Here is a 24,778-nt window from a genome sequence, read left to right on the forward strand (position 1 = left end):
GTGTACAGATCACAGTAAACAAGTCTGCACGATGTCATCCCCCCACAGTGGACCTGCACAAGTCTGTGTGCATTCACTTCTTCTGGAGGTTCCACCCTTTTTATCCAACCTTGCACTTTTTTCCTGCTCAAATGCAACTTCCCTTAAGATCAGCTGCTACACTCTATTCTTTCACACCCCTGTGATTCTGTTCATGCTGCTGCCCTAAACTAGAAAGCCCTCCTTACTCCTACCTGCAAAATATCACCAATCCTTTGGTGCTCAGCACAATCCCATCACCTCCACAAAAGTCTCTGATGCCATCCAGTAAAAGTCTCAAGGGAAACCAATCACAGGGTCCTGTGTCTATTTCTGGGAGCAGGCTGGAAGCCCTTCTGGGGTAAAGTACATTTCTCATAACTGTCTCCCCACTGTGTTTTCCATAGATCCTGTCACAGCTAAGTTCTGAATAAACGCTTGTAGACTAACATCTTCTCTGCCTATCCCAACACCCTGCTGTCCCCACATGGCTTGCTATGGAGAAGTTCAAATGAAGTTTTTGTCTACTGAACTAGTCAATATGAAATAGCTGGAACACAGAGTGTGCCAGAATGGGCATGGGAGCAATAGAAAGAAACTTAGGGAAACAGTAGTCTCCACTCCGCAGGAATCTAGCTGGAGAGGTGACAGCTACACCTATGAAAAGTTAACCTACCCCATAGGATAGCTTGTCTGTGGAACCACAGAAGATGCATGCCTGGATATGCAGCAAACAGGGATTAAGAGGATATCCTAGCCAATGAGCTCAGCAAGGTCCTCCCACCCAGACTAATTCAGTCATTCCACAACCCAGCTGTACTTATGTCTTTCCTGATGCTTCCATGCTTTTCTGCTTCTCTGCTTTTGACATGTTCATGTCACTGTCCCCGCTTCTGTCTGCTTTTCTTCTACCCTTCTTTGAGGGTGAGAGGGTTCACCAGAGCCAGAGTGGGGAACAGAACAGGCAGATTGACGAGAAACACACTGCTGAGGGGAGCAGCAGGCGTGGCAGGAGAGGTCTGCACACCATGTGGGACCCTCGCAGGTGGCCGGGGATCGAACCGGCATTGCAGAGGCTGTGGGCAGCTTTGCAGCCCAGCAGCAGCCCAGCGCTCAACCTCTGTGCCACCAGGGGAGGCCCTAGATGGATGTTTTCATGGCCCCTCTACCACAACAGGAAGGTGTCCTTTGAGGACTTCTGTCCCGTGCTACTGCTCTGTTACAGTGTAAGTCCCTGGAGGTCTGACATGTTCTGGATTTGTTGTGATGCCTACAACTCAGCTTAATTCTAGGTCCTGGATTTGCTGACACTGGATCATTTAAGCCCAGCTGGAAACTATGTCAAAGATGGCCTACAGCAGCCAGTCTACTGTATGAGGCAGGAAAACCACAAGAGCCAGTTTGAAAGTATTTCTAAAGGCAGTTTTATAAACTGTATTTGTAGTCATTTTTTTTAAAAAAAACAGGCATTTAAGATATACTTTAAGATAGAAAATAGATGAGTGGTTGCCAGGGCCTGAGGGGAGGGGTGAATGGGGAGTGAATGCAAAAGAGATCAGGTTTCACTGGGGACTATAAAAATGTGGGATTACACTGTAGGGATAGTTGCACAACCTTGTGAATATAGTGAAAAACACTGAATAACATACTTTAGTGATTTTTATGATATGTGAATTAAATATTTATAAAAAAGTGACCACCTTGAGTTTCAATTTAGAGAATTCCTTCCCCTCCATAGGTTGTGTACTGCCTTGTTATATGTCCTTTTCAGTCAAGAAAACAAAAATAGGGCCTCCCTGGTGGCTCAAGGGTTAAGCACAAAACTGTGAAGCTATCAGCAGACACTGCAGTACAAGTTCGACCCCCAGCTAGCCATGGAGCTACCCACATGGCGCAGCAGACCTCTCCTGTCTCACCTGCTGCTCCCTTCAGCAGTGTATTTCAGTCAATCTGCCTGTTCTGTTCCCTACTCTGTCTCTGGTGAATCTTCTCACCACCCCCACACACACCTCTGGCCTTTACTCCAGTTCTTATATGCATAGATAAAAATAAATCTTAAAAAAAAAAGAAAACGAAAATATTTTAGAGGTAAAAGAAAGTCATCAATAACCAGGAGTGGAATTTAAAAGACTGTCCATAATCAAACAATACATTTTTATTTTTAAAACCATAATTTCAAACATGCTATTTTAATATTATTTTTTCTAAAAATAAATTCAGGGAGTCTCAAAAAAAAAAAAAAAAAAGCACTGAAATTGACCTTCCTGGATTCAGATTATCAAGAGAAAGGAAGGTCACATTGTCCCTGTTCTATGGATTTCTGGAAAAAAATTTCCTACTGCCTGCCTTCTGTTGCCTTTTCCCAGCCTCACAGGCCTCCTACCTGTCTGGCCGGCAATGACCATGGGCTGCACAGACAGCTGGAAGAGCTTGTTCAGAACCAGGTGCAAGAAAAGCACAAGGGGCTCCAGACGGGAGGAGTTGAGGCAGATGATGCTGAGCTTCAGCTCATGCTCCAGCATTGTCTCAGAGATTTTCTGATCCAGCACACGGATGGGGAAGGTCACCTGGCTCTCCAGAGAGTGGCAGAGGGTGAAGAACTTCTCCAGGTGATTGTCCTGGGAAGGCAGATGTCAGGCCTCAGGAGTCTCATCAAAGTTGTGGGTGGATTCACAAATACAAACAACCCTTTAGAAGCAGAACCTCTTACCAGTGTTTCAGACTAGAAGGTCTAAGACACAGCTGTTTCAGACCAAGGTATGAACTGCTCTGTAAAGCGATGTGCACAAAATAGAACCTCTTGGTATTTATTAATGAAGAATAGTTTGAACTCTGACAATTTCTGTAAGCAGAGACCAGTGTACCAGCTAAATATACTGCTTATATTAGAAGAATGGAGTCTAAACAGATTTAAAATGCAGACAATAGTAGAAAAAAGCGGAAAGTAGAACTTTAAAAATAAAAAAGCTGGAAACATGGCAGAATTGCTGAAGGAAATGAGATAACAGCAGGGAAATGTTTTAACCAAGGACTTCTCAGCCCCCATGGGCTCCTTCATTTAGCTGTTCAATATTTCTGTGAGTTTCTTCTACGAATGGGCTTGTAAGACCCCACAAGAACTAAAGGTTATTTTTTTTATTTTAGCTATATACAAAGATTTTCACTGACATTTTATTGGCCCTTCGTTACAGGGCTCTGTGCTGTACTCCCATCTTCATTAGTAACCTTCTGGCTCTCATTTGAAGTTGACCTTGATGTTCCTTACCTGGGTATGAACAGAAGAAATAGCTTGCACTTCAATATTAAATACTCCCTTATGTCCTTCAGCCCACTTAATGGGAGGATTCTGTGGAGGGACTTTCTGTTTAAAAAAAAAAAAATGATTAGCAATCCAATCCCCTCTCCTGATTACTAAAAGCAGAATGAAGCAACTTGACTATAAATGTTAGGATTATACACATATAAAATTCCCTAGAAAACAAATATAACTGGCCTTCGAATTAGCTACTCTTGGGTTCAGGTGGAGTTCTATCCCCAAACTCTGGAGGTCTTTGTTTTCTCACACTTGAAGGAGGGGCTTGAACTGAATGATCTTTAAATTCCCATCCAGCATTGATAATCCTTAATTCCAGGAGTCGAAATAACATTTACATGATTTTCCATTTAGTTAATAATATCAGGACAAAGTATAGAATATTTTTTTCAGACATGAAAGCTTAGTGTTTTTGAGTGCAATAACTTCAATTTTAGCAAACTATTTCCAATTAGCAGTCTAAGGTTCTTGCTTTAACTTAAAATGACTCACTCACATACTATTTATTTATCACTGTATCTGTATTGATAGTCTATTTAGAGGCTATTTCTTGCCTAAATTCTCAGTGGAATAATCTTATTGCTTGGCATGCATTATCTTATTTAATGTTTGCAGCAACCTTGTAGGCTGGAATGGGCTCAGTCTCATCTTTGAGAGTAAGCAATTCACCACGTTCACAAAGCTAAGGTGGCCCATTCTGGACTTTGGATCAAGATTAGTTTGTCTCCAAAACTCAGGTCGCTTCTGCAGCATGAAAAAGATAATTGGTAGAAATTAGCATGCACAGCTGATGATGGAAAGTTGGTTTTGAAGAAAGGGACTATGTGCCCAATTCACAGAGAATAATTAGGGAATGTCTGTGATTACACACAGACATTACACACCTGAAACAGATCTCAGGTGATACTGAAGAGAGTAATTTTGGTATGAAGCAGGCATATGCTTGTGGCCCCACACTAAAGAAACCTCTCTGTAGAGAATTAAATGAATAAGGAAGATACAGAAGAACCTTGGGGTGGGAGATTGGTATAAAATGAACTGTGATGGTTGAAACTAAATTCAAATTCCTAGGAATTCCTTCAACTTGAAAATGGCAAGTAAGACAAAAGCAGATGAAGGGGGAGATATAGGCTAAAAAAGTCTAAAAGACATGTCAACCAATAGCAATGTGTGGACCTTATTAGATTTTGATTCAAATAAACAACTGTAAAAAAAATGGCATTAATGAGATAATTGGAAATTTGATCAATAGACAATGGAAGATACTATGGAGTTGCTATTAATTTTTAAGGTATGACAATGATATTGTCACAGTGTAAAATTCCTTAACTTTTAAGATAGATACTAAAATGTTTATAATTAAAATGCCTGGAATTTGCTTTGAAATAATACTTATGGATGTAAACCTACACCAACCAGACTGAGAAAATGATAGCAGTGGCTGGTGTGGTCAGAATGGAGGGCCCACTTAGCTGGCTTTAAATGGATGCTTGCAGTACAGGAGTGTAGGAGACAGGGAGAAGAAAAAACGGCTGGCATCATTTACCTGGGGACAATGACAAGTGACCCAGATGAGAAAATGATAGAACTTGGAACCTTTTATAAGTATCTGTGTTTAAAGCAGTATTGTCATAAGGGGGCTCTATTTGCCTCCCTTTTCATAATACATTTTTCTGTGAATTTCTTTGTTGTAGAAAATGGCAAGGTAATTGTGGCGGTGGCTACAGGTTGCATTTATTAAACATTCTGAACTTGTGATTATCTAAATGACTGAGGCATCACAACCAATTATTTCTCACATCCTATCAGAACAATGAGCTGTCAAAAAACACTATAGGCTGAAAGATAACTGCTCTGTAAAACAGGCTGAGCATCCTTGGGAATGGCAAGTGGGTACAGGAAGGTGAGCCAAGACCACAGCTGGACAGGAAACAGCTGAGGGCCATCTTGGTGTTTACCTCTGCAGAATGCATGGAGTAGTTCGGTGGAAGCCTTTCCAAGGCAACTGGGAGACAGTAGGATCCTGTTTGAAGACGTTCATTTAAGAGAATTGGCAGCCACTGAAACAGATGATGTAAAGAATAAAATGGTATTTATCATAGTGTATAATTCTGGCAATTTATCTAGCTCACAATAATCAAATGCAACTAAATGATGATTAGATATTGACTAGATTTCTTTTGGCAGTAATTTCTGTCGAGTTCTTTGCATTTTCAATTCGCTGAGAACTCCTGAGATGGTAATATCAATGATTTACCTCTGCCAGAGCCAAAGGAGTAGCATTTTTCTTGATAGCCAATGTCTATGTGTGTCTGAACAACATCAATGTTTATTTTACCACATATATAAACATAATATATATATATTTACATTTTAAAAGGAAAGGTTTATTAGGAAAAGGAGAAAGTAAAAAGAGAGGTACCTGCATAGATACAGGTGGGCAGAAAGCTGTCTTTCACATTTGTTTTAAAGAAATAACTTTTTCCCCTTGGGGAAAAAATATCTAGTTTTATAAGTAAAATTTGCAAATAGTGAACACTGCAATGCTTACTTATACATGAGTTTCCTTTCAATATCTATCACTCATTAGCTTTCCATTTCTGAAATTTGTCGTTTGCTATGTCAAGTCATCTCTATTCCTTGCTGTAATCTGGTTTGGCACATTTTGCTACTTCTGACAGGAGAAAAGCAAGCGAATAGAATTTTGTTGTTTATCTCTGCAGGGACCTTGGATGCACCAATAATTGCAGTGTGAATAAGCAAGTTGAAAACAACTCACTGAATATCCTACGAGACTTTCTACGGAGGCTCCTTGCTTCTGCTGACAGCTGATATGATAGAAGGTGAACAGGAGGTGGTGATTTACTGTGAGCTTGGCAGGGAGTTTAATTTTCACTTCTTCATAAAAGTCAGGAGACCTGTTTCAAAAGCACATTATACACGAATAACTTTAGTAAAAAGGATGACTTCTCTGACTAAAAATTGTAATTCTGAGGACCCTTTGCTCCTTGGACTTTGCTGTTGGGTGCTTTACTTTTCACTTTACATCATTCTACCCCTAAGATCAGAGTCCTTGAGGCCAAGCTTAAGTCACTGGATACACTTCACTTACATAAGACGGCTCACAAACCGGCGACTTAGTCAGGAATAAAAAATCCCTGCACACAATGGAAAAACCCAGCAGCTTAATTTGAAAAGGGATGAGGTTCACAGTCCTGCACTGACCTCCTTTTCTAGCTCCAGCCCAAGAGCAGGGACTGGCACATGACCAGCACTCATCAAAAGATTTTGGAGAAATGAATGATGCAGGAAAACGAACTTGATTTTACGGAAGGACAAAGTCCCAGACTTTACCAAGGGCTTCATGTACATTACTCATTTAATCCTCATCCTAATCCAGCGGGTCCAGAGAAATACTTAAGTCAATTGAGGTTATTAGACCAGGATGAAACCTGTGTCTGTCTGACCCTGTACGGATTGCCTCCCTGCCTGTGAAATATGAACAATAGTTAAAATGCTATTCTGTGCTCACCTTCCCCACATACTGAATGTTCTATTTCTCCTTTGGTCAATTTAAATGTTCTTAAAGTAGGTAATGGGCAGGAGTGGAGAAGTATATTTTAGACAAGAGAGAGAGCAAGGAGAGCTAGATTTTGTGTTCCTTCCCCTCCAGTATCTCAAAGCAAGTTAGGAAATTAACTCTTTATTAAAATAAAATTTCTGTTATCACTCTAGACTAGAAGGCTCCAGAAAAATCCAAATAGTATTAAATTTTTGAAGATGCCATTTCCCAGTCTTAGTTAATGGCAAAAATTATTCATTTCTAAAATAGAGTCACGGAACTGGCATGAACTACGGTCCTGGCATTATAAAAACAATTGTGGGAAATCACCAAGGGGATTCAGAAAAAAACAGAAGATAATAAAACAATGTTGGGATATTTTTAGAATTCTGAAATATACTTACTTATTATGGTATGTGATAGCTGTATACACTTCCTGCAGAAATTCAGGCCCACTGGATTTTCCAAAGATCACCTGTTTACCAATATAGAAAGGACCAAATTAACAGTGGTATTTTCATATATCAAATCAACTGTCATCAGCCCAATATGATGGTCTGCTGTCACAGGGCTGTATTTTGTAAATCAGGAATGCTGAGTTCTACAACCAACCCAACCACGCTGGTATAGAAGAACTGGCTGTAAAAGGTAAACTGCGGTCCCAAGGAGTTACACTAGTGACCAAGGGTCACAGGTTTGTGGAAATGGAAAGTTAGTGCTCCCCCTACTCCACCTCACTGTCTAAAAGTCTGTACTATGAAGCAAAGTGACCTGGCTTTGCTTTCAGTGAGCCTGAGGGCCAGGCTTCATGTCCAAAGACACGGATCTGGTCACTGGGGTGATCAGGACCTTCACTAGCCTGTCCACGTATTTGTGCTATTTTGGAAAAATACACTCCCGTGGGCCTCATTCAGCCCTAAAGTCACATGATTTGACAACTGGATTCACCTTTGGGTAATGAAAATAAAAAGAGTCCTTTCCATTATACACAGTAATAACCATGTCAGCTCCCAGGGTTTGGCAGTTGGTGAGAGGCTGAGTTTAGCCCGACACAGGCCTGCCTGGGCACCCTGGCTACATTCAGTATCCACAAATCTGTAAATGGCAACCCTGGTGAACTTGTCCTGGGGCTAGAGCAGAGAGAATTAGGGGAATCCTTTAGGATTTCTTTCCCACCACTGTTATTAATAGACACCTCACACTGGGGTAGTAGATGGGACATTGGGAGGATGGTTTAAGAAAAAGTATTTGAAGAATACTAGAAATACTGGAAAAAATTACTTCAGTAGAAAGGTATACTAACTGAATTCCATGACTTGGGGAAAATAGGAATAGCAAACAGCCCACTTCATTTAGTGACAGGTGGTTAAAAAGTACAAATTCTGGTACTTTGAGTTACTTAAAGAACACTACATATTTATTCTTTAACTTATATTATACTTCAGAATGAAGATCCTATTTTAAAATGTGTTGAGACGATGAATGTTTGTTATTACTATGAAGTCCTTTATATTTTTCTCCAGATGTGGCACTGCAGTGCACACCTGGAAGCACAGCAAACAAGGCTGACACACTGGGCTCTGTCTCTACTTCTTACACTGCTAGGGTAGTGTGGAAAGACTTTATGATATTTTTTCATTCTTCTAAAATGATCTACATCTCCAAATATCACTATGTAATAAGTTAGGAAAGAGAGCTTCCAATTTAGAGTGACCCTGCTTCCCCATCAGCATCCTGGGACCAGCATTGGGCCACAAAGACCTTTGCACATGCTGAGCAGTGAAGGCCTGAATAGACACACCTGTATGCTGAGGAGTCCCAGACTCTGTGTGATGTGTGAGTTGACAAGGGAAGTTCAGCCCACCCACTCTCATTTGAGGCAAATTTTTATCGTCCTTATTACCGGCATAGCATAGCTGGCATCCTCTCCACACATAAACTGGATCTTTATGGTAATGTTCCGGGCAGATGCTAGTTTGTTAGCAAAGTTAAGCCTCTGTGGGTAGACGTAGAGAAGGTTTCTGGAAAAAGAAAAGATGAAGCATCAGTGAATAAGGTCTAGGGTTTATTTTAACAAGTTCTTCAGGGAATGCTAAAGACTGCACTAATGAGGGCAATATTCTAAAGGAGGTTCCACTTTCAGAAGTGAATTATTTTTGGAGGAGTGAGTTACGGTTGAGTCTTCTGCTTCAGCTATCCTCATCCGATAATAACCAACACTGTTCTCTCTTTGACTACAGATAAAGATATGTCTGCTGCAGCTGAGAAATGTGGAGGTCTAGGAGAGGTAGTATATGTTAGACATCAAGATAAAATGAAAGCTTGCTTTAAACAAAATTCACGGATGTAGATAATGTTCTGATTTTCTCTTCCTTTTTTTCCTTTCTTATAATTAGGTAATAGTTTCAATTTCTCAATGGCATGGTTTAATATCTTTTTTTATCTAAGATGACAGTTCAGACCTCCAAGCACAATTAGTTATATAGCAATAACACAACAATGGTAATATGAGAAGTAAAGCCATACAGGTACTACGCTCACTGTAGTTTCGCATGTATTTTTCTTTCTATCTATATTATTGCTAGTGTATTTCACTAATGAGGGCAGGGATCCGATGTTTTTGATTTAGTGATGTGTCTCCTGCAGCTAAAATAGTGTCCAGAACATAGCACGGCTATGTAAATCTTTGCTGAATAAAAGAATGAAAGTATATATTTTTGGTAAATCATACACCTGATTTAAGAAACCATAATGATATCAACAAGTGTGTGAGGAAGAGGAGGGGGAAGAGGGTCGGTGAACAAACATGATCAGAAAAGACTGGGAAAGCCAAGATAAACAGGTGCATCATGAATCTTAGCGGGAGAACAACTGCTCCTTTCCCCAAGTGTTTTATTGATTTATTCTTTTATGGTATATGTCACAATTTTAATAGTTGGAGATATCACCTGAGAAAACACTGAAATAAACTCATCTGGCAACAGGAGAACATCCCATATCAATGTCATCATAATAATGATGACAGGGCAGTTGATAATGGTGGAATGCAAAGTGTATGAGGCACAGACCCCTCTCAGCTCACTCTTGTTCATTCCTTCTACCATCACTCCCATCAGCAGTGATAATATTTATGGAGGGTAACATTGGGAAGTGTTTAAGAGTGCTGGCTCTGGAGCCAGAGTTGACCCTGAGCAAGTTACTTAGTGTTTTCAAAGCCCTTATAATTGCACCTGCCTCAGAGAATTGTGGGGAACATTAATGAATAAGAACTTAATAAAAGATAGCTCTGATGATGATGATTTCCTCCACAGAGTTAAGAGGTCAATTCCATCCCAGCCTCCATTCCAAATCAGCCTTATCGCTCACTTGGATCACTACAGTGATCACCTGACTGAGCTCAACTTCTATACTTGCCCATTACAACTGAGGCTTCATGCATTGCTCAGAAGGATCTTTCAAAAGTGTTCAAGTGATTATTTCAGGGTTTGCCAAACTTCTTATCAGAGGACCTACATGCCCTGGCCCTTGGCAACTTCTCTGATTTTACCACACATCAGTTTTCCCCAATGGCCTTTTAGCAAGTCCTAGAACATTCCACACTTATTCCCACCAACAGTGGGCTTCTGTATCCCATGTTCTCCTGCCTCACATATCATATCTGCAAAGAAGTCTTTCCTACCATGCCATTTAATTGGTCCACTCTATTCACATAAACTTTTTAATAATAATACAATTATGTGATTATGAAAGTAGTATATGGTTATAAAAATAATATATATCCTGTTTGTCTATCCTGGATCGTTGAAAAGTTAAGAAAGAAATATAAAGAATGGAAATAAATAGCAACTACCCAATATCCAACTGCACTGAGGAAATCCAGTTCACTGTTAAGACAATCATATTTTCTTTTAATCTTTTCCCCTCAAGCCATTAAACATTTTTATCATATAAAGTTTTATCTTGTTTTTGTGTCATTTAATGTTCAATTATGGCCTTTTCTCAATGTGGTTAAATATTCTTAATAAACATGATTTTAATGGTTACATAATATTCCATATTATCACTGTGCCATAATTTATACTAGTCTCCAAAAAATAAACATTTAGGTTATTTTCCATCTTTTAATTATAAAGCTGTGATGAATCATTTTCTGTATCTTCCTCCTCTGCAATGCAGCATTCTTTTGAAAGAATCCCTTTAAGTTCTGTATAGTTCCGTTTCTTCATCTTCAAATTAACTGAAAAGACACCAATCAACCTCTCTTTATATTGCGCTTGAAGAAATAATGAGTCGGAGTTTGTAAAAATGCTTTGAAGTAGCTGGATGAAAGGGGCTATGTAAATCAAAATAGCACTAGTCCTGCCAGACTGGGTAAGCAAGTTAGCTGTCACAAAGCTCCTCTCCTATATCCCAAGACTGAGTTGCTGCCTCCCAGTCCCACACACCTCCAACACTGGGAAACAATTTTGCAGGCCCCTGTGTCCAAACATGATTAGAATGGGGATTCAATATTCTGCCCCACACTAAATGCACTTTCTATAGAGCCCACAGATGGAAGGAAACTTTGAGAGAAGTTTCTCCAAAATCCCTTTTTACAGACCAGGAAAGTGACTCTCAAGGAGGTTAAGTGACTTGTCTAAAAATTTTTTTAAACATGCATTTCAAGGACCATTGTATTTCTTATTCATCAGAAACATAAGTGAGATGTTTTGTTAAATGTACGTGCTTTAAAGAAATGAGCATAAGAAAATATTTTTTTTTCTTTTGGGAAAGAGGATCTATGTATACGGTCAATAATTCACAGTGCCTTAACCAAACAAGACTAATTATTAAGAAACTGATTAAAAAGCTTATATGTTTTATATGTGATAAGTTCAGGACCTCCTACTAGCTAGAGAAATTCCTAAGAATTATGATAATGATTTTTTGAGAGGGTAATCCATAACCCAAATAAGACTCACTTTTTATGGCAAAGTTACGTATGCTGCTTTAGGAAACACAGGTCCAGTGTATGTGTCAGGAGTTGCACATATGAGTGCAATGATGGGTGTCATCTCCTCTTTCCAAACACAGAAAAAAATAGTTTTCTTCAACTATATGCATCAATCATAGACAGAACTCTCAGTATTCATCAATAATTTTCATTCTGAACCACTTCAGATGGCTTCTCTTGATTCAAACTGTTTTAGAAACTCCAACTTCCTTCTACTTATTTTGCAACAGCTACTCAATTCATTTTTAAGCTGCTGTGATTAAGTAGCTCCAGGAAGTTAGGAGGTAAATTGGGAAATCTGGTCTTTTTTAGACCAAATTGTGACCAAACCCTCTTTGCTTTTTACCATCTTAGGAACACCTTCTCTTTCCTTTCCTAAAAACAGGTTTATCTGAGCCACCTAGAAACCTTTCAAATCTGTAATTTAAAAAAAAATCAGCTTCGTTTCCCCTTGGCTTAGCCTCTTCTTTTTCCAGTGCAAGGAAACAAAGAGAAAAAATGCCACTGTTACTTATTTCCAAGATGACATTAGGGGGTTCTACAGCTTGGAGTAAAACTCAACCTACAGCTTGGAGTAAAACTCAAGAAGCAAGTGAGCCACAACAAAAAGCACACTGGCCACCCACTGAGACAAGTGGACACTTGGAGTACCTGTTTAGGTGAACGTCCAACATAGTGAGTCAACAGCTGAGAGGACCCAAGAAGAATGCTTAGCAGCTCAGCGAGAGGAATGAGCTCTCCATAAGCTCATTGCTGCGCTCCAATGTCAGCTGGTTGCAGGGATGGAATGCAGGGAGAAATCTAATGGGAGGCTAAAATTGCCAGGCAGATGGAGGAAGCTGCCTTTTCAAGGCAGGTGGGCTTTCTCTGACAACCATCATGGATATCATGGTGAGTAGACCACTACTGATAATTTGAGCTGACCATGGTTTTAACAGATTGGAAAAGCAGTCACGAAGGTGTATGAAGTTATGGTTATTTCTCTTGAGAAAAATCCTGGTTTAGGAAAGCAGTGGGACAGTTTAACTCTTTGTGATGCAAATACTTAGTGTCTCATGTTGCTGACAGTGGCAACCTGAATCATATTGTGTCATTCATTCTCACACCTGCCACTAAAGCCTCCTATTCTCTGAGAACATCTAGCCTTCTATTCTCTAAGGACAACTTATAGGGCCTTGGAAATCCCCCAAAGAGCCAAAAGATTAACTAATTGTTCAAGGTCAAGTGGTCCTTGGTTCTTTTACATATCTCTTTGAAAGTAAGACTGAATGAAGTGAGTTAAATGGCAGATACTCATTGCATATTATTGAGTGAAAATTTAGAATATAAAACACTATGTGTGAGAAGGCTCTAAGTATTCCAAAATTGAATATTCATGAAAGGTGAAGGCAGAAAAATGAAAAAAGTAGGCTTGATTTAGAAATAGAATTATTATCAATTATGGTATTCTTTCTGTTTTTTCACTCTAGAATGTGTAACAAAGTAATAATATCAACCATGTACTTTTTAAAAAATGGCTGATTTTGTGACCTGGTTAGGTCCACAGTCTTTTGGATTTCAGTAATGCCCATAACTTCAGCTGCATTTATGTCAGGGAAGAAGGGCTTGTATGGAGATCTGTGATTAGTGGCCCTTACCCAATAAGATAACGGTGGAAAGATTCTCAAATGTAAGGTGGACAAATCAATCTTCACCTGTAGTAACATTGCAGTTAAGTCTCAAATGCAATGATTTCCAAAAAGTACTTTGTAAACTGCAAAATATGATGCAAATGAAGATGATCTTCCTATCTGGATTCTGTAAAACAACTGAGTGGGATAAAAAATGCAACTTTAAGCACTGCAGGCCTGTGAGATCTTACTACATGTTACCTAGGGAAGTGATTCATCTCTCAGTTTCTCTCTGCATCTTTCAATTTCTCTGTCTCTCTGCATGTCTCTTGATTGTTGCTCTCTCTTTCTCGGAACATATTTAATCTGTGTTTATCTCTGCCTCTTTCAGTCTTGCTGTCTCTCTGTCTCTGTCTCTCTCTGATGCAGCCTTTCCCATTTCTCGCTCACACAGCCTCTCAGAAAATGGCACACAGGAGACACAGAGTTGTATAAGGTCACACAGTCACACGTGGCACGGGTGCAATTCAAATCCTGGTCCTCTGCAGGGAGACCCAGAGTCCATAACCATTGCTACTTCAAAGAACAGAGACTGGTCTCTCTGGTCAACAATCATATTGTTATTATTATTATTATTATTACTATTATTATTATTATTACTACATTATTATAATGTAGTCTTTTATGATATTGTTTACAAGGGCTAAAGCACGTTTCTCAAAACCACAATTTTTAAAAAGGTTTAAAATAGCAGTTAACTGGGAATATGAGGGTAAGTATTGTCCATCAGTGTTTTATAGAAGTTTTGATGTTTTAAATAAATTAAGAGCAGGCTGAAGTTAGTAACCTCAAAGCTCAATATTTGATATATTCTAGAATTACCTAGGAAACCAGCAAACCTAATGTGGCTATATATTTTAAGTGGGAACATGCTTTCTCTGTAAAGTACATGCGTATGAGTGGGCTAAGACTCTGCAATTCAAAGGATGTCCAGGGGCAGCATCAACGTCAGCCTGGAGTCAATTAGGACGCACGATAAAACAGCTGAATCAGGATCTGTTTTAAACAACACCCAGCGTGGTTCAAATGTACATCCAAATTGAGAAGCACTGATCCAAGGTAAGCTGTCTGTTTTTAATTTTGCCCATACATGGATTGTGTAGTTCATGCTTCCTTTTTTACTGGATTACTAGGAAGCTCAAGGCCAAATTTGCCACTAATTTTAAAAGGAAATGTCAAGGACCTTAAGATATATCCTGTGTATTAACCTTACCTCGGTTTGGCCTCATTTTCCTTTCTTTTTTTCCCTTTCACCCAGATTTGTTATACCTTGATATACAATCTCTATAAGCTGCCTCAGGTATTTTTTAGAATGGAAGGTTTATAAATAAATGCATAAAAATAAAACATTGGCTCTGTCCTGTCTTGTCATTCCAAGTCTCATGCCCTTATTTGCATTTATTCCTGTTCCTAACACGTTAGACTCGATCAAAACACAAACTCCCACAGGAATCAGTAAAAAGTGGAAATGGAATTAAAACCCCTGATGAGTATGTAGGATGAAGAGAATGGATCATTGTCATAAGAAATCAGAGTGTGAAAATTGGAGAATGGAGCACAAAAACCATTAGAGTCCACATAGGCTGTCTGTGTGGGAAATGAAACAAGATAAGAAGGAGACACTGGGAATGTAGTCACAGAAGCAGTTTGCCCTAGGTAACCTCTGTGCTGCCTGGGCTGGGCTGCAATGCTGAACATCAGGGACCTCTACCCCACCCTGCCCACAAAATCAAATGAAATGAAGTCAAAGATGAAATGTTGTCCAGTGATTAGAAACACTACAATAAATGATCCAATAGTCTTTCTCTACAGTTTTGTTATTTTTTTGTGTGTGTATAAATACACTTGAAGGGCCTCCCTGGTGGTGCAAGGATGCAGCACTATGAAGCTATCTGCAGCCACTGCAGCACCAGGGAGCTAACCCACATGGCGCAGCAGACCTCTCCTGTCTCACCTGCTTCTCCCCTCAGCAGTGTATTTCAGTAGATCTGCCTATTCTGTTCCCCATTCTGTCTCTGGTGAATCCTCTCACACCTTGCATCTCTGGCCTACACCCCAGCTCTTGTATGCATAAATAAATAAATCTTAAAAATAATATTGGCAGAGACTGCAGTCCACATTAAAAAAAATACACTTTTTTTTTGAAGATATGCAATTCCTTCAAAAATGACTTTACCTTATAAAATTTCTTGTTCTTAACTGGGTCTCAGGTTATTCAGCTGGTCAAAGAAATACAACATAATGACGACCTATAGGAAAATATTCTTTTTTTTTTTTAATATTAAATTTTATTTTTATATTCCCCCATACAATTGCAAACACCACATTCTGACCCCAATCCTTCCCCTCCCGCCCCCCACCCCCCAAAAAGTGTCTCTGGTTCACAGTTTTTTGTTGATTTTGATTTTCACTTTCTTATATTCATTTTCCTGGTCCCTTATTTAAGTTTTCTAGATTCCTGCTATGAGTGAGACCATCCGGTATTTTTCTTTTTCTTTTTGGCTTATTTCGCTGAGCATGATCCCTTCCAGTGCCATCCATGTTGCTGCAAATTGCATATGTTTATCTTTTTTGAATGCTGAGTAATATTCCATGGTATATATGTACCACATCTTCTTGATCCAGTCATCTATTTTTGGGCATTTGGGTTGTTTCCAAAGCTTAGCTATTGTAAACAGTGCTGCTATAAACATAGGGGTGCAGGTGCTCTTTGGAATTGATGTTTCTGTGTCCTTTGGGTAAATACCTAGGAGTGGAATTGCTGGATCTTATGGAAGCTCTATGTTTAGTAGGTCCAGAAATCTCCACACAGCTCTCCATAGTGGGTTGGACTAGTTTGCACTCCCACCAACAGTGCACAAGAGTTCCTTTTTCTCCACATCCTCGCCAACATTTGTTGTTGCTAGTTTTTTTAATATGTGCCATTCTCACTGGTGTGAGATGGTATTTCATGGTAGTTTTGATTTGCATTTCCCTGATTACAAGTGATGTTGAACATTTTTTCATATGTCTGTTGGCCATTTGCATTTCCTCTTCAGAGAAGTTTCTTTTTAGCTCTTCTGCCCATTTTTTGACTGGATTATTTTCTTTGTTGTTGCTGAGTCTCATCAGCTCTTTGCAGATTTTTGTGATCAGTCCTTTATCATTAGTGTTGGGTGCAAAAATGTTCTCCCAGTTGGTGGGGTTTCTCTTTGTTTTTGTTATTGTCTCTTTTGCTGTGCAGAAGCTCTTTAATTTGATGTAGTCCCAGCTGTTTATCTTTCTCTTCACTATCACTGCTTTGGGTGATGTGTCTGTAAAGATGTCTTTGATGTGCAAATCCCGTAGTGTTTCGCCTATATTTCCTTCTATGTATTTTATGGTTTCAGGTCTTATGCCTAGTTCTTTAATCCATTTTGAGTTGATTTTTGTGTATGGTGTGAGGTAGTGGTCAAGCTTCATTCTTTTGCATGTAGTGACCCAGTTTTATAGGAAAATATTCTTAATCTCAAAATAGTCTCTTTAGAGTCAATGCAATTTCCAACTAAGTATAAAAACCTGACGGCTTCTAAAAATATACAAAAATTTATTTTCTTTGGCTCTAGTTTTGATTCTATTAACTGAGTTCAGTAATGTCTCTTTAAAAGGCTATGAAGGGTCAAATTAAAGATAAGAATGCTAAAAGTACCCACTGCAAACAGCCTTCTTTCTCCCTTAAACAACAAACGTTTAATGAAAGCCTCTCCAAATAAAAACAAAACAAACATTTCAATAATATTTGTATTCATAAGAGACTTAAAATTCAATTTTAAAGACACTATACCAACATCAAATCAGGAGTGGGCTGCATTTTTCAAAAGGCTGCCAAACAGAACTGTCACGTGGAGGACTAACAGGAACCAACCTGCGTGTCCTTCCGTGGGGCACAGGGAGCACATATTTTCCAGGCTTTGCAAATAGTTTCCCAAAACAAATCTGCCAGCTGACAAGAACACATACACATACCAGAAATTTTCCAATTTTTGTAGTCGTGGAAGCTAACTTTCTTTCCCTTTGTTTGGGGCAGAGATTTTATTAGATGCCTACCCATTCAAAAAAACAAAACAAAACAGCCCATGGAAAGTCAGTACTGTTCACTGAAATGCTTCCTTTATTTCTCTTTATCATTCCTGAATTTAATATTGGTCTCTCTAATTTGGTTTCAGTTAGAGAAAAAAATATGAGAATTGGAATTGGGCAAAAACACCTGATCTACTAAGAAATAAATTGTCCAAATGCCTCCACTACCTCTATAAACATCACCTGCTTTGGGTACTGGTGGGAGAGGCTTGTCTGGGTTTTGGAGGCAGACCATTCAAAGACTTCAATAGGCTGCAGGACAAAGTTGCATGCATGTCTCTCTGTAGACCAGCATGGTTCTGGTGTCTTTTAGGGTCTGGAGTTTGCCTCCAAAGAGAGGCAGTTACTTCTCTTTGTTTCTTCCAGCACTAAGCATACTGGCTGGCCGACAGGAGGGGCTCAAAAGTACTGGCAAGGTGAATGTATCAACATTATTCACAGGGTGACAAAGGTTTCCAAAGGAAAGGGATCCTGCCCCATGGCAGAGTGTGAGGAAGGACACTACCACAAATATCCACATAAATATCCATCCACCCCCAGACCGCTGAAGGGTTGAGAACAGTCATTTCTACGGACTTTACTTACTCCTTGACCTAGAAATGCAGACTCAGCACTTTGTAGGCAGCTGGCCTGGGATACAGATTTTCGTGTTAAGAGTTTGGTATAGTTTCAGCTCAACTCTGGGAGGAGAAATCCCTCTCTGGGCTCTTGTGCTCTCCTCCTCTCTGAGTGTCATGGTGTGGATCAAGCTCAGTAGTAACTATGATTCTGTTCTCACACTGCATAGCCTGTCAAAATCAGTTACCAAAGGGAGTACTTAGCCCCTAAGGTCTATTGCCCAGGGTCCCATTCAACTTTGGAGGAAGCTACATTCAGAGTTGGGTACCTGGTGTCACCCATCTACCTCTGCTCCAGGTCTGCCTTAGAGTTAATATTTAGCAATGTCAAATATTACTCCTCCTACTGCTGCTTTCTAAATAATCATGTAAAACTCAATATCTACCAAACAAGCATGTGAACTTCTGGGAGGTACTGACATGTCTAAAGTCATTTATTGGGTAAATGCTAAAAATATGGATATATCATGATTCTCCAAGGGTTCTTGCTGTCTTTTGGGGAGTCTACATAGGTGTTAGAAACACTGGGCACAGTGCAGACATGTAGGATTTGCATAGTATTGGCTATTGCTAGACATCATCTTGAATTAGATGGTGTGTACTTTGGAAGTTTTTTTTTTAAGATTTATTTTTTATGTATGCATACAAGAGCTGGGGTGCAAGCCAGAGATGCGGGGGGTGAGAAGATTCACCAGAGACAGAGTGGGGAACAGAACAGGCAGATTGACTGAAATACACTGCTGAGGGGAGCAGCGGGTGAGACAGGAGAGGTCTGCTGCGCCATGTGGGTTGCTCCCTGGCCGGCCGGGGATTGAACTCATGCTGCAGAGGCTGCGGATTGCTTCATAGCACGGTGCTTAACCCCTTGCGCCACCAGGGAGGCCCTACTTTGGAAGTATTTAACTCAATAGTCTGGTACTAAAATGTTTTTGTCACTGCAAAATGTAAAGGTGGGTGACGCAAGAAGGGCAAGAGAACAGAACTCAGAGCCTGTGATGAACCAAACCCAGGAGCATGGGGGGACTTCTGCAAAGGAGGGATGAGGGAAGGCTCTCATCCTTACAATAATGGGTGGGGTGGGGGTGGGGGAGGGAGAGAGACAAGTAAACTCTATGGTGGGGGGAGGAAGGAACAGAATAAAATTAATTGAAGAAAAAATCCCACATCCCTGATATGGGCAGCAAATCCATCTTATACTGAACTAGGGGAAGAGTCAGATTATAGGTTTCTGAATTTGTCTCTCTTTTTAAATTTTCTCAAAAATTAAACAGAATATATATAGTATGTTTATGCATGTCATCTTCAAGGATATTAACTGGTGCCTTGATATAAAAGAAATGTAAAATTTATTAATATGATAGAGAAACTTGTCTGCTTCCTATCCGTGAACCAATGAATGGAGGGGATTTCTGTGAGAAGTTGCTGTAGTCTTTGAATCCTAATTTGGGAATATCTCCTCCCACCCCCTGCTACCCCACTCCACCCCACACCTCCTTCACCTCCTTTTCCCCCATGTATTTTTCTCCCTTCTCCCCTACCCCTATTAAGTAAATGGATCCATTCTCAAGGAACCACAGGCTTGGATTTTAAAACTGTAACTCTAGGAAAGGATGAAAAATGGGCATTGAGATGTTCTTATTGGTAAATGTATGATTATTAGTATGGGCATGGAAATCTCTTGAAAATCATTAAAATGAATTATTAAGATGAGTTCTTTCATTTTATTCTTCTTAAATCACAACATTTGTATTTCCACATTGTTGCATGAGTCTCAGATCATATTTGTCAAGTCAAGAACAAAACAAAAAAGGTGTAGCTGGCATATATTTGGAGGTTTTAGAATCTTCTGTTATTTAGGTCAATGGATAAATGAAATTCATTTCCTAATTAAAGCTACATCTTACTGCTTAGCCATGATTTTTGTTTGTTTGTTTAATTAATAATAAATTTTATTTTTATATTCCCCATACAATTTCAACCCCCCCATTCTGACCCCAGTCCCTCCCCTCCTGCCCCCCACCCCCCAAAAAGTGTCTCTGGTTCATAGTTTTTTGTTGATTTTGATTTTCACTTTCTTACAGTTATTCATTTTCCTGGTCCCTTATTTAAGTTTTCTAGATTCCTGCTATGAGTGAGACCATCCGGTATTTTTCTTTTTCTTTCTGGCTTATTTTGCTGAGCATGATCCCTTCCAGCGCCATCCATGTTGCTGCAAATTGCATGTGTTTATCTTTTTTAAATGCTGAGTAATATTCCATGGTATATATGTACCACATCTTCTTGATCCAGTCATCTATTTTTGGGCATCTGGGCTGTTTCCAAAGCTTAGCTATTGTAAATAGTGCTGCTATAAACATAGGGGTGCAGGTACTCTTTGGAATTGATGTTTCTGTGTCCTTTGGGTAAATACCTAGGAGTGGAATTGCTGGATCATATGGAAGCTCTATGTTTAGTAGGTCCAGAAATCTCCACACAGCTCTCCATAGTGGTTGGACCAGTTTGCACTCCCACCAACAGTGCAGAAGAGTTCCTTTTTCTCCACACCCTCGCCAGCATTTGTTGTTGCTAGTTTTTTTAATATGTGCCATTATCACTGGTGTAAGATGGTATCTCATGGTAGTTTTGATTTGCATTTCCCTGATGACAAGTGATGTTGAACATTTTTTCATATGTCTGTTGGCCATTTGCATTTCCTCTTCAGAGAAGTTTCTTTTTAGCTCTTCTGCCCATTTTTTGACTGGATTATTTTCTTTGTTGTTGTTGAGTCTCGTCAGCTCTTTGCAGATTTTTGTGATCAGTCCTTTATCATTAGTGTTGTGTACAAAAATGTTCTCCCAGTCGGTGGGGTTTCTCTTTGTTTTTGTTATTGTCTCTTTTGCTGTGCAGAAGCTCTTTAATTTGATGTAGTCCCAGCTGTTTATCTTTGCCTTCACTATCACTGCTTTGGGTGATGTGTCTGTAAAGATGTCTTTGATGTGCAAATCACGTAGTGTTTCGCCTATATTTCCTTCTATGTATTTTATGGTTTCAGGTCTTATGTCTAGTTCTTTAATCCATTTTGAGTTGATTTTTGTGTATGGTGTGAGGTAGTGGTCAAGCTTCATTCTTTTGCATGTAGCAACCCAGTTTTCCCAGCACCATTTATTGAACAAACTTTCTTTGCTCCATTGCATAGTCTTTGCTCCTTTGTCAAAGATTAGTTGATCATAAATCTGTGGGTTTATTTCTGGATTTTCTATTCAACTCCATTGGTCTGTATGTCTGTTCTTGTTCCAATACCATGCAGTTTTGATGATTATGTTAGCCATGATTTTTTGAAGATTAATTTATTACACTATCAAATCCTTTCCTTAGATGAGTGGATAAAGAAGATGTGGGGTGTGTGCGCGTGTGTGTGTATATATAAACATATATACCATGGAATGCTAGTCTATTTAAGAAGTAAATGGAATATATGCAATACTACTCTATTAAAAAAAAGGAAGATAAAATCCTACCATTTGCAACAACATTGATTAACCTAGGGGGTATTTGCTAAGTGAAATAAGTCAGAAGGAGAGAGACAAACACCATGGGATTTCATTCATATGTGATACATAGAAAACAAGCAAACAAGTGAACTAAATACAACAGAAATAAACTTTTAGACTATGAAACTAAATTAGTGGTTATCAGAAGAGGAGGGGAGAAGTGTGGGGAAAATGGGGTTAATAGTATGAATGATGGAATTAGACTTTAGTGGTGAACTAATGCAGTATATACAGACATTGGTTTATAATGATGCACAATGGAAACTTCTATGCTATAAAACAATATTAGTTCAAAAATACACACACACACACACACACACACTACCCTTATCTAGTCATTGTTCTGTTGTACTTTCTGTTGTGGGCAAGCCTGCACTGCACCACCCATACCCCTCTGAAGACCCTCTGAAGACCCTCTGAAGACCCTAATATTAGCTTTAACATTTCACCCCAGGGCACTCTAACGTTTGCTGAGAGGAGCCAAGGGCAGCCTGTCTATGGTCTTGAAACCACACAACATGCATTAGCAAAGAGCTGTTAAAATACATCTGCTTTAGAAGTGGTCAAATGTTTCATGGGAAGAATGGAAGATGCTGACCTTTGGGGCATCTATAAAGTACACAGGAAAGCCAGAACTTCTTATGGATGAAAAAAAGCTAAAAAGTAGACAAGATTTGTTCTCCAACTAGATGGCACAAGACACAAGAGGAAACAATTCCCTGAAGGATGTCTCATCCTAATACAAGCCACTTCAAAGGAGTTAATTTTAAAATAATGATTTTTTAAAAAACTAACAAAGGTATAGAAATCAAAGAAAGGAGGCTTTATGAATTTTAGGAGGCTCCTTCTAATCTAGCAAACCATTCATCATCATCATCATCATCATCATCATCATCATCATCATCAAATACAGGCCCAGATCTGCCTTACTTTCCTCACATTTCTCTGCTGCTTCTGCCCCCACCAATGTTATAGTCTTAACACATGTGAAAACAGGTTGCTTCAACGACCTTCCTGCTGAAATCTATGTAGAGGATCTTAAAAAATGTCCATTAAATGGACGGAGCAGGACACTTCTTTAGGATAGTACTATTACAGGCAGAATACTAAAACACCGTGGACTCAAAAGGAATGAGTATAAAGCGGAGAGACTAATGTGACTTGTAAACTTAGTGACATGGATGTACACAGATCTTCCTTTACACTCTTTCATTGTTGTCTCACCCACCTTCTTTTCGTTTTGTAGATGAGGCGGGATTGGTGAATATGTAAATGTGCAGAGTGAGCTATGCTTCGCCCCCAAAAGAGATTGCACTCTCTCTGCATTTCCCCTCCCCTCTACATCTTCAGAAAATAGTGCCAGATTTCTAAGGTCATGACTTTCTAATGAAAGAAGACAGGAGCTGACAGGTTAGAATAAAATCCTTTGCAAAAACATCAGCAGTGATCTCTTGGGACACCAGAATGTTTTTTACTTTTCTTGTTCTTGCACTTCAAGGGTGGGGAAATAAATGTATGTTTTCCTTTAATAGATCACAACTCCATCTGCTTCGTAACCTAAAAGATCGCTATTTCTGCCTGCATCCAGAAAGTGAGCGAATTGTGCCCTCAAGTGGCTGAATGGTATCCTGGAAGGATAGCATTACAAAACTCAAAATGTTTGCTAAGTTGTCTTAATTAACTGACTCCTTCCGAGAGTTTTTCATTCTTTGAAAAATAAGGAGGATAGCTGAATTTTGGAACAAGACATCAGGAGAGTGGTATTCTGTTCCTGTTTTATTATTGAGACAACTTGCCACAGCAAAATCAAGCACAAGGACTTAATTATCTAGATAATTCAGGCAAAAGGAATTCACTTTGCCTTTGTCTCTATTACTTGGCTAATTCAAATGACTAGATTTTGCCTGGGCTGCTTCGGCCGTCCCTATATCAAGTGTTTGTTTATATAAACGTCATGTTTCATGAAGTAACTGCTTACTAAGTCTTGTGAATCAAAGGATAGGACTTCAAAGTGGCCATGTGCTTAAGGCAGAGTTCTTTAAACACTCCTTTAAAGGGTGTAAAGCAGAAATTTATCTAATATATATGTTTGCATATGAGTGAAAGTTTCTATAAGATTTTTCATTATAATATCAAAAGATTGACAACTTCTTGGATGCTCATACTATGGGGTTAAATAAATATGATTCATCTATGTAAGATTTGATGCAGTTATAAAAAGAAATTCTATGTATGTGTACAGAAGTGTTCTCTGAGGTATAGTGCTCAGTGTTGAAATCAAGAGGCACCAGTGTGAAGATTATGCTATATTTGCATTATGAAAGGAAAAATGCAGGGTGGTATTGGCTTGTACACGCATAGCTTATTTCTGGAAAGACACATAAGAAACTAATAAAGGTGGCTGTTTGCAGTTGTGAAAAATGGGATAAAGCTATACATTTACATGATTTGCATCTGTTTCATTCACCAGTACTTCTCCAGTGTCTAGAAAAGGACCTAGCACATTGCAGGCACTCAAAAATATTTGTGGAACAAATACATGAATAAAATCAAATATATATACATTTATTCGTAAAAGTCTGTCTTTAGCAGTAGGAGAATTTCTACTCCGAATTTTTGTGCTTTAGAAATTTTGAACCATTAGTCTACTTATTCAAAAATGAATAAAATTCAAACAAGGGAACAACAAATGGGGATCTGCTATTTTGACAATGAAGTAAGGTATTGTTTTGAGAGTGATTTACACCAGAGCTGGTCACAGCATAAACTGCCAATCATCAATTAGCAACAACACTGCAGTACTTAAAGCATTTGAGGAATATTGCACTATTAAAAAAATGTCCTTGTGTGGAGAGGTTTTCTGCTGTGTTGCAGATTCTTGATATATAAGTACATGCCTTTTGCTAAATTCATCCTACACGATATGCCAGCATTCATTGGGATAGCTTTTCAGGTTAAGAGGATGAAGTTGCATGGC

General features: G+C 39.1%; 1 protein-coding gene across 4 annotated transcripts in view; it reads right to left on the reverse strand.

Moving 5' to 3' along the window:
* Positions 1-24,778, reverse strand: part of DOCK8 (dedicator of cytokinesis 8) — a 194,651-nt gene that overhangs the window by 63,185 nt on the left and 106,688 nt on the right. For all 4 annotated transcript variants that reach the window (XM_054688877.1, XM_037491968.2, XM_037491966.2 and 1 more), the window contains exons 15-20: positions 8,797-8,914; positions 7,298-7,368; positions 6,111-6,249; positions 5,290-5,391; positions 3,284-3,379; positions 2,402-2,636 (exon numbers count right to left, since the gene is read on the reverse strand). In XM_054688877.1, the coding sequence (XP_054544852.1) occupies positions 2,402-2,636; positions 3,284-3,379; positions 5,290-5,391; positions 6,111-6,249; positions 7,298-7,368; positions 8,797-8,914 (761 nt within the window). The remainder of the gene's footprint in view (positions 1-2,401; positions 2,637-3,283; positions 3,380-5,289; positions 5,392-6,110; positions 6,250-7,297; positions 7,369-8,796; positions 8,915-24,778) is intronic.

The sequence above is a fragment of the Talpa occidentalis genome, unplaced genomic scaffold, assembly GCF_014898055.3.
Source record: "Talpa occidentalis isolate TD23 unplaced genomic scaffold, MPIMG_talOcc4v2.1 talOcc4.7, whole genome shotgun sequence".
NCBI classification, from domain to species: Eukaryota; Metazoa; Chordata; class Mammalia; order Eulipotyphla; family Talpidae; genus Talpa; species Talpa occidentalis.